Below are 10,528 nucleotides of genomic sequence, written 5' to 3' on the forward strand. Positions count from 1 at the left end.
AGGCCAACCAAAAAAAATCTGCTTAATGGGCCAGGCCCGGGTGCTGCACCAATATGGTGATTTTGGGATTTTGGTGACTCATAAACACCGGTATTATGACTAAGGTGCATCTAGCGGTGGTGTACGTAGAGAATTGCCACAAGTGCCTTGGCCCAATGGGCCATGACACGTCCTGTTCAGCTGATGATTTCTACGGCTGATAAGCCGGCTAGAGCTGATTTGTTATGAGAGAGAAAACATTGTTCTGTGGCTGATAAGCCAGGCTGATAAGTTCAAGTTCGAAGAAAAGTGTATGGCACAAAGGATATTGGAGAAGAGACTAAGTATACTATCGAATGAATGTGTAGGCTGAGTGCACGAGACATTTGCTATTAGTGTGTACAAGTCTTTATTTTTTCTTTGACCGTGTATTGTGTGTGTTAAGAGGTTCAAAGCGAGAGCATGTAGATGCATGCACAAGCACAAACAACTAACTCTCAGTCAAATTGATGATATGATGGCAAGTTGCCATATTGAGATGGTTTCAAATCAAGCCTAAGCTTCTTTCGGATGGATGTGGACAAAAAAAAAAACCCTAATACCATGCTCCGGGTTCAAGCCAAAAAGAAATATTGAGTCTTTTCTCTACCTATAATAACTTGAACCTGACCCCACGCTTGAACAATAGGTTTGTTAGTTGCTGACCTAATTTAACATTCAATTTTTAGCATTTACCGCGCACACGAACATGAATTGATGGATCATAGTATCTATACCCCGTTTTTAGTTTTAAAAGGATATTTGTTTTCCTCTGTCTCTTGGTCGTCACTCTCTCCCGGTCAATCCGGCCTCCACTCTCTTCAATTTTAGAATAGAAGTATGTGATGTATTAGAGATAGTGGTCCTACTTAGTTTATTGTTCTATTGCTGTCGGTGTTTCGAGTAAATTTGTGTTATTGTGCGTCTGACTCGGATGGTGTGCTAAATGGACACAAGGTTTATACTAGTTCGGGTAGAATGTTCCTACGTCCAGTTCGTGGCTGCTGCTCGTGTTATTAGCATCAAAAAGTTCGTAGTAGGGGTTACAAACAGGGGAGAGGAAAAGGTCCCCAGTCTCTGATGAAAAGGTCGAATGAGTGCTGAGAGCTTGGTCGCTGGTCAGCTATGTGTGATGTGATGCGTGATGTGTTTTTTTCGATCCCTTAGTGGGGTGCTTTGCCGTCCCTTTTATAGGCCAAGGGAGAGCAGGGATTACAGATAAGAGAAAGAAGAAAAACCAGAGGCAAATGAGGTCCTTCGAAGATACCGGGTCTTCCTTTTCCTCTGTGCGAGCCCCATTGACATGGCAGGCGGTGCCAGGGATAGCCCCACACTGGAAGCACGTCCGTTGATCATGTCCTAGCGTGGTCAGCAAGTTGTCACATCCCATCCCGCCTCGGCGGGCGGCACGACAGACTAGGGTGCTGATCCGCGGCTATACAGGGAGCAGACAGTGCAGAGACCGTACGTTCGTTACTGTAGGTGATGCGAGTTTCCTCCTGGACCGTAGTGGTTGTCGTGAGCTTCCGTCAGAATCCACGCCCGAAGACAAATGGTGGCGCCCACAACACTGTAAGACAAATGTCGGCGCCTACAACACTGTTTGGGCTCTGACATGCCTGGAAGGGCTTAAAGTGCCCATCTTGTCACATCCTGACGGCACTTTCCTGCAGGCGTGCAGGGTATGGTCCTCGGTATTGCGGTTGACTTGAGTGCCCTGCCTTATCTGCACGCGTAGTTATGAAGGAGCAGCGCGCAGACGTCGGGCGAGGGGGAGCCAGTCCCCAGACGTCGGGAGAGGCGGAGCCTGCCTTCGGACGTCGGGCGAGGCGGAGCCAGTCCTCAGATGTCGGGCGAGGTGGAGCCAGTCCCCAGACATCGGGAGAGGCGGAGCCTGTCTTCGGACGTCGGGCGAGGCAGAGCCAGCCCTCATACGTCGGGCGAGACGGAGTTTGCCCTCAAACATCGGACGAGGTGGAGCCAGCCCTCAGATATTGGGCGAGACGAAGCCAGCCCTCTAACGTCGGGCGAGGCAGAGCCAGCCCTCAGACGTCGGGCGAGGCGGAGCCAGTCCCCAGACGTCGGGCGAGGCGAAGCCAGCCATTAGACGTCGGGCGAGACGGAGTTTGCCCTCGAACGTCGGGCGAGGCGGAGCCTGCCCTCGGACGTCGGGCGAGGCGGAGCCAGCCCTCGGGGTTCGGGCGAGACGGAGTTTGTCCTCAGACGTCGGGCGAAACGGAGCCAACCCTCAGACGTCGGACGAAACGGAGCCCGTAGCCTTGGGGGTTTGGACGAGGCGGGACCCACTAGGAAATGTAGTTGCGTTCTTGATCGCTCTGATGAATTAGCGTTGATGGGTATCGACTCCTCTTCTTCGGGTACCCTACTTTTGATCCCCGGGCAGTTGCGTTCACCATAGATATACACTGTGCATCCAACTAAAAAAATTGCATTGGCTATGGCTTTAATCAGAAGTGAACACCCCCGCATGTTTATCTATGGTACATATTTTAATTTTAAGATGCCAGTATGTTCTAGAGAAAATTATTTTCTTGGCCCTAAAAAAGGTGCTGCTTAGTTTCTTGGCATTTTTTTGTTGAACTTGCTTATTTGGCCCTAAAACGAATTTTCTTTAGTCTCTTGGTCGTTCCGTCAGTTTGATGGGCTAACGAATTTCCTTTCGCTTATTTGGCTACGGGGATGACGGCAAACAAATGAACAGCCTGTAGAAGACCAAAAGTGATACCCGGTTACTTGCCAGGTTTCATCGAACTGCAAAAGAGAGTACAGATGGTATGGAAACTTTGCCCGGCAATGCAGATGCATCAACAGCCTCTTTTTTTACCCTTTTTTTTCTTTGAAAGGTTACGTTTCTGACCGTTAGTGCAGAGTTTTATCGCCATTTCATTGCCAGTGTCACTAACTCACTATCATGTGAAAAAGTATGAAAGCAATGTGATGGGAATGAGCAGGCAGAGGTGTGCACGGCCAAGAATTAAACTTGGCTTCATCCACCCATATACTAACTTAATCCGTTAATCTGCGCATCACATGCAGAAAGCCTGTAACCAAGTCAATGAACCAGTCACCCATGGTGGCAGTTTGATTCCAGTTTGCAGGCATCAAAGTCCCTGAATCCAATTCGCAACCTCTTCCCAGACGTTACATTTCGGTGGTGCATTTGTTTTTCACGTCTGAGTTGTTGTCACGCATTTGTATCTTTCCCTCAAACTACATAGAGTATCTAGACTTGGCGGAATATTTGCCATCGGCTGCAAGTATCCAGGAAATGGTGTCTTGCTGTGATTCTATTTGGACGACATTCTCCGGTTCCTCCCATAGCATGATGTACTCCGCAATAAGCTGGTGATTCAAATTGTGATCAATGTCAGTAATCCATCGGCTGCTGGTAATAGCATTCGCCACCGTTTGGTTCTTTCCCTTGTTGTGCCAAGCGCACGGCCAATGCCTCAACCATGTAGCCAGCGCGAGGTCGCCATGCGACCACCCCTAAGTTAACTATAGTGGCTGCACTAAATAGTGCTCGGTCTTCATCGAAAATCTGTACTTAAAGTTCGAAGTGGAGCTCCATGTTTAGACAAGATTGTTGTCGCTCTTGTGGCACACCATTTTTATGTTCATCAATGTGTTGTCAGACAGGGGCGGATCTAGCGGTAGGGGTGGGGGTGGGGGGCTTGAGCCCCCTACCGCCGTTGATCCCATGGAGCCTAGCCCCTCTAAGAATTTTTTTGCCATTATTGCTTTGAGGAGGAGAGGCTGAATGTCGAAGATAAACTTTCAGCCCCTGAGGTAGTTGGGCTTGCAATATGGGCGATCGGCAATCGCTACAATCGCCCTCGCTCCGTTGCTTTTGAAGGAGGAGTCCCAGCTATACCTCAAATACCATCGCCCTCCCTCGTCATCAAAGCTTGGCATGTCATACCGTACTCCGCAGGAGTTTTCATTGCTTTGTTTCAACACTTCACCCAAGTCCTATACACGGAGAAGCCACGGGTGCAAACGGCACTCATGTTTCACTGCCCTCATTTTTCCTCACCTGCTACATAAATTACGTAAACATAATTGCGTAGAGAGAAGGGTGATGCTCTTTTTGCCACTTAGAGGAGTAGTGAGATCACCCTGTATTTTTTTGCCATGGTGGGGGGCACAAGCCTCCCTACCGCTGTTAATCCCATTGAGCCTCCTAAGAATTTTTGCTATGGTTGCTTTGAGGAGGAGAGGCTGAAGGTTGAAGATGAAAACTTTCGACCCCCTGAACTTTCATTCAACAGATTCGTTACTGTTGTCAGAGTTTACAATAAAGGGAAAAAAGAAACAAAAGAACAATCAGAAATAAAGAAAACTAGTAAAAATGGCCAGCCTTGACCTGAATTAATTTCCTATCTGTTTAACCGATATACAAATATATATACAGTTGCTGATAAGTTGCATAAAGAAGACATCTCAAGAATAAATTAAATAGAAAATCCTATCTAACAATGTGTGCATTGGCCGCGTATCGTCCCCAATCTTCAGTCAGTTCCACTTCATTGTCAGTGTGGAGCCAATCTTGGCTACTGGATGCCATCAAAATCACTTCAACTGTTTTGGCTGGCCGTGTAAGCCCGAGACAATTTTCTGCTTCTAAACCTTCCCTGATGGAACATGTCGACTTAGTTAGTTATCCGAGGACTTCATTACTGCATATATAGGAGAAAAGAATCAATAAGATTTCTACAAGCTTATGCTCCTAGCAAATGGTTGTTCAAGCTTGACTAAATCGCTACTTTTGTCCAACATAGAATCTAAAATTCATTAGTTCACAAGAGCTTGTGGCGTCGTACAAGACCATTTCTATTCTTCCCCCCATGACATGCCAAAGCAGGTTTCAGAAATTATTCTTAGCAAGGACACTATGTAATAAAGAATAAGGCCAGCAAAAATAAGCCACTATGTAAAAGTAGTATTCATGGTAACAGAAGTTTTTGTTTTTTTTGCTACCAACATAAAAAGAACAGCCTCATAGCCTAATTTTGTGACAATTTCATTTCATTACGATCTTGGTCCAGGATAAGACTCTTACCTTGTTGTATCTGCTACTCCTAGTTGCAACTTGCAAGAGATCCTCAATCTCCTCCGCGCTTTCTTCATTAGCATTACCACAATGGTCAACTGTATATGCTCTCAGGAGATGCTGAGAGTGATCGATGCAATGGCTATGAGGATGAAGGCAAACAAACGAACCGCCTGCAGAACACCAAAAGTGATACCCAGTTAGTTTGCAAAAGAGAGCACAGATGGTATGGTATGGAAACTTTGCCCGGCAATGCAGATGCATCAACATCCTCTTTTTTTGACCGTTAGTGCAGAGTTTTATCGCCATTTCATTGCCATTGTCACTAACTCACTATCATGTGAAAAAGAATGAAAGCAATGTGATGGGGATGAGCATGCAGAGGTGTGCACGGCCAAGAATTAGACTTGCCTTCATCCACCCATATACTAACCTAATCAGTTAATCTGCGCATCACATGTAGAAAGCTTGTAACCAATTTGCCGAATTCGACCAAGGGAAAGGGATCGTACCTTTTGGGTGCCTCGTGAAAAATCCATTGGTGGAAGGTAGCCCCTCAGGCCGACGTTGTACACCGGCGTGCCGTCAGGGTAGAACAGGCCGTAGTTCCGCTCGGAGGACGGCCCGGGCTTGAGGTTCTCATTGAAGAGCGCGAAGACGTAGACGTCGATGGGCACCGACGGCCTCAGCGGCGTGCCCTGCTTCATCTCGATCCTCTGCAGGAGGTTCCCGATGTACGTCCCGGCGTACTCCGGCGTGGCGCCCGCCTCGTCGGGGTCTCCCCTGGACGGCCACCCGGTCTCGGAGATCTTGACGTCGACGTCGGTGTGCCCCAGCGCCTGGATCGCGGCGTACACCGAGTCCACCTGGGCGTACAGCATGTTGTCGTAGTTGAGCCTGGTGTTGGCGTCGGTGACGCCGGCGTTGGGCTGGAACAGGACGTACTCCAGCGGCACGTTGCCCGGGTCCGCCTTGTACGCGAAGTACGGGTAGCAGTTGATGAGGAACGGGGACCTGGCCATGGACAGGAACCCCAGCAGCGGCTGCACGTAGGGCACGGCGTCGGGCGCGAACGCGCCCGCGGAGGGCGGGTACGAGGTGCCCATGATGTCCAGGGAGTGCGCCGTGGTGACGTTCACTCGGCCCTGCAGGCCCAGCGCGGCGAGCGCGCCGTACACGGACTGCATGGCGGGGAGGAGGCTGGCCTTGAGCGCCGTGTCCTTGCCCTTGAGCACCTCGTTGCCGACGGTGATGCAGGTGATGCGCCGCGTGCCGGTGAGGAGGTACGGCTGCACGTGGCGCTGCACCCACGCCCGCGCCGCGGACGGGTCCGCCGCCATCGCCGACACGTTCTCGTTGCCGATGCCCACCACGAACTCCACGTCCGTGTCGAGGAACGCGGAGAGCACGGTCGGGTCCGCGTCGTACAGCTTCACCTTGCTCACCTGCATCGACTGGAGCAGGTACGACACCCTCGACGGGGAGGGCAGGTTGTCTCCGATCTGCCCGTAGTTGATGCCGATCGACAGGGCTTCAGCTCCTCTCCTCCACGCCACTCCGCCATCTGCAATCCAATGCAAGCGTCTCGTCAGTGGCTCAATTTTTTTTAAATAAACAATCAAATAAATCTAAGGCTAGCTGCATCTTTGCGGGACAAAATCGTACACAGTTAACTACTAGAATATGCATGCAGAGGATCCAATGAGAGTTGAGCGTGGTCCACATGTGGTCATGTGATTGGGGAATCAGATCGAGAATCAGCCTGATAAATAAATACCACCAACGTCGTCAAACACCTCCTTATTTTATAATACTCGTATCTGTATTCAAATGGCCACAACTGATCAAAAAGCCCATCACCTTTAGCTGGCGACTAGGGACGAAGCAAACCATGCATCCTTCCAGAGGAAACTTTAAGCCAAAAGTCGTGACAGCTCAGAACCAGATCAGATGCACGTCAAATTGGCTCGAAAAGGCAGCAAATTGGTCCATTTCTTAGGTAAATACCGATTTTTTTTTTTTTGAGGAATCAAAAGGAACTCCGATTAGAATCGGTTTGGGAGATGCCGTCTTAGTGGGCGGCCTGCCTTACGTCCTAAAACACTTCGGGACCATGTGATCTCACAGCTAAGCTTGGATAAGATAATCTCAGCAAGTACGCCTATTAACCACCATTTAGCAATAACGTATAATCTATAAGAAAAGAAGTATAGATGCTGCATGCATGCGTCATGAACCATTACCTGGTGAGGCAAGTATAGGAACAGATCATACTTGTGAAGTACCAAAGTATATACATCATTTAAATGGAATAAAAAGTAAATATGAAGAAGTACCATGCATGATTAAACTAAACATTTCAAGATTATATTGATATAATCGTATAAACTACTACTAGCTAGACAATGCAATGGAGTACGTACGGTACGTGAGATAAAAAAACACTTGAGAAAGAAACAAAATAGGAGGCTAGCACGAAACAATTCATTGGGAGTAAATGACAACCAACTCGACCTGCAGACTAGCGCAGTTCAAATTCAGGCCATTCAGAGCCTCATACAAATCAAATGTCAGGAAGAAAAAGACAATTCAACTCCTTTTTTTTTTGTATCACGTAACGGCGCCCCAAGACGAATTCTAAGATATTGAGTTCGATCCCTCAATTTAGACCTTAGATTTCGCGGGGGGGAAACTGGAATTTACAGTACATACAAGGGAAATAAAAGCTCTCACACTGGCGATTGGGGGAGAGGAAAACACACAACAGGTTGCGAGGTAGGCTGACCTGTCAGCAGGACGAGGAGCACCGCGACTAAGAAGAAGCGAGACGGCGGCCAGCGAGTTCCGAACCGCTCCGCCACGGCCATGAACCGCTCCGGCCTCCTCCGGGAGCTCGAAAGCCTCCAATCCGCAGCAATCAGATAGAGAGAATGCCGAGAGCGGTCGCCCGACGACGAGGACGCGCGCGGCGAGGAACCAGACCAAGCGAGGACGCCTGCGAGCGTCGATGGCGGAGCGTAGTGCTAGCTCTTCGATCGATGAGCGCCTAGCTCCTTGTTGCGTTGCGTAACGGCGTCGCCGCGCTCGCTCTGTGCTTGCTTTGCTTGTGTCTGGACTCTGGAGGGAGCGCGCGGGCGGCCTCGGGTTGTCTGTATTTATGAGGAAATTGGCTATTTGCCATTACAAACAATGGGCTTCGCAAAATTGCCATTCAAAAAATGAACTTCACAAAATTGCCAGTCTAAATATGTACACTTTGTTTTTGTTGCCATAATCTCTATTTAGCTTCTTTGTTTCTGTTTTTTGGAATTGTCCTCCACATGAAAAGACATTTCTGCCCTTGCTGATCACCGTTCGCACATGCGTTAGACGTTAGAAAGATCAGCGTCATGTTTCTGGAAGGGACGTCGAGGGCGCAAAGTCTCCGTCGAGCGCAGGTGCCAGCGAAGCCGTGTCAACGCCGGTCAGCGAGGGCGCGTCCACCACGAGGGACGGACTAGGATCTGGCGGGGCGCATGACGACGTTGGGGTTGCATCTAGCCTGCCGAGCACATCGGCCGCTTGCAGCAAGCTGAGCGCGCCTGCTGTCGGGGCCATGACGAGGGGCGGCGAGGTCACTCCGAGTTCCACCGTGGTCGTGCCAACGGCTGCCGAGGTCGCTGCGAGTTCCTCCATGGTCGTGCCGACGGCCATCATGGTTGCTGCAGGCGTGGGTGACGACGTGGCGGCGCTGAGCACGGGTGATTGTGTGGCGGCGGCAAGCGCGTCCGCCGGCGGTGCCACGTCACGGCCGCCCTGCATCGTGGACATCTAGGGCACGCGAGCGTTCTTCGTTTGCGAGTGGATAGATTTGAGCTATCTTTCTGACGTCCGATACAGTTTGCGAGTGGATACGGTCATACGGATTTGAACTATCTTTCAGACGTCTGATTAAGCCAAGGTGTAAACCGACGTCTCCTAGCAGCCAAGGACAACAATGTCATTTCACGTGGAGGACAATCCCAAAAACAGAAACAAAGGAGCTAAATAGGGATTATGGCAACAAAAACAAAGTGTATATGTTTAGACTGGCAATTTTACGAAGTCAATCTTTTGAATGGCAATTTTGCGAAGCCATTGTTTGCAATGGCAAATAGCCATTTTTCTTCTGTATTTATGCAGTGGGTTGCTGGGAAATATGGCAGTGACTGAGCAGGCGACAACTGGCAATCCGTGTGGCTGCGCTAGTACGCCGTCCCGTGTGCGCGCGGCCGTGGAGAGCGAGGGCCGCGCCAGGCAGGCACAGGGGTGGGACTTGGGCCATGCCTTGTGCTTCGTGCCGCTTCGGGTTATGCCCTCTAGCAGCTTGTTTGTTTGGCTGTGGCATATCGTAAACGATCGTAAATTTTCAGCTGGAACAGTATTTTTCTCTCACACAAACCAGCCAGCAGTACTTCTTCACGAACCAGCAACGATACGAACCAGCCAACCGAACAGGCTATAGGCACGGAAAGCATGTTGGCCCGGATCGATATGGCACGGTGAATCTTTTATTTGGCTCAAACACCGTGTGTGGCACGTCGGCACGTCCTCAGGTTGCGCCGGTCCAAGCACGATCATTAAAATATCTATGCTAGTTTTCTTTTTTCACTTGTGATATGAAATATATTTATTTTGTGTGTACTATTTTAATAAAAGTTTTAATGCTTTTCATAATTTATTCAAGAATTAGATGAGAGGTAGTATAGTAAATGTTAGAAAATTACATTGTATAATTGTAGAAGTATCTACGTGTCATTTTGCTCAAGCACGGTCTAAAATACGGGCCGGACTATGTTGCCCGCCGTGTACTCGTGTTCGTAGGCATGACCTAAAATATTTCGTGTCATTAAAAAAAAACGTGCCATAACCCGGCTTAAATGGCACTGCCCAGGTCCCAGCTCTAGCCAGGCAGGCGCGCGGGAACGAAAAGGGAAACCGCGAGGAGGGAGGGAGCCCAGGCGTGCGGGGAAAGCTTGACGTGAAACAGACCGTGACGGCCTGGCGCGTGGCCAGGGAGCAACGGAGCAGCTACTCGGAACCAATCTAAAATTTGTCACCCAGTACTATGGGGCATACCGCGCGCGTATGGAGCTGAATTTTCTTATTTTTCGTATGAATTAACTTAGAAAAATTTGGAATTTCAACATTTCGTGATAAAAAGTGCGTCAAAACTTGAGCTCTGGATGGCACTGGATGCGACAAGCTTCAGATTTTCGAAAAAGAAGCATCAAAAGTATGTGTTTGTATCAGAGACCTAGACTAATGGATGGGGATTAATCATGGATACTATTAGATTGAATTTAGTAGACTTATTAGGTTTCTTTCCATTTTGCAAGTAAATTGGCCACAGTGTTTTAGTTCAGAGTCTGGGTTTAAAAAACGGGTTCGCATGTAGCCTTAATTTGTAATTGCTAA

At 49.0% G+C, this 10,528-nt stretch overlaps 1 protein-coding gene across 2 annotated transcripts; it reads right to left on the reverse strand.

Moving 5' to 3' along the window:
* Positions 1 to 4,273: 4,273 nt before the first annotated feature.
* LOC136497869 (glucan endo-1,3-beta-glucosidase 14-like) lies at positions 4,274 to 8,190 on the reverse strand. 2 transcript variants are annotated; one of them, XM_066493750.1, is made up of 4 exons: positions 7,878 to 8,190; positions 5,605 to 6,656; positions 5,102 to 5,265; positions 4,274 to 4,673 (listed from the first exon to the last, which is right to left on the reverse strand). In XM_066493750.1, the coding sequence occupies exons 1-3, from the start codon at positions 7,957 to 7,959 to the stop codon at positions 5,203 to 5,205; spliced, it is 1,197 nt and encodes a 398-aa protein (XP_066349847.1). In that variant the 5' UTR covers positions 7,960 to 8,190; the 3' UTR covers positions 4,274 to 4,673; positions 5,102 to 5,202. The 2 variants fall into 2 exon arrangements, with proteins under 2 accessions (XP_066349847.1, XP_066349846.1); XM_066493749.1 differs by having other exon boundaries at positions 4,274 to 4,718.
* Positions 8,191 to 10,528: the final 2,338 nt, after the last annotated feature.

This window comes from Miscanthus floridulus, chromosome 12 (assembly GCF_019320115.1).
Source record: "Miscanthus floridulus cultivar M001 chromosome 12, ASM1932011v1, whole genome shotgun sequence".
In the NCBI taxonomy this organism is placed as follows: domain Eukaryota; kingdom Viridiplantae; phylum Streptophyta; class Magnoliopsida; order Poales; family Poaceae; genus Miscanthus; species Miscanthus floridulus.

What these genes read in the sequence shown, in the direction of transcription:
- LOC136497869 (XM_066493750.1), bottom strand. Translation starts at nt 7,959, where the DNA reads ATGGCCGTGGCGGAGCGGTTCGGAACTCGCTGGCCGCCGTCTCGCTTC. An exon ending in GCTCCTCGTCCTGCTGACAG is followed by an intron (nt 6,657 to 7,877) that starts GTCAGCCTACCT and finishes ATTGGATTGCAG; the next exon opens with ATGGCGGAGTGGCGTGGAGG. An exon ending in TTTCACGAGGCACCCAAAAG is followed by an intron (nt 5,266 to 5,604) that starts GTACGATCCCTT and finishes GGTGTTCTGCAG; the next exon opens with GCGGTTCGTTTGTTTGCCTT.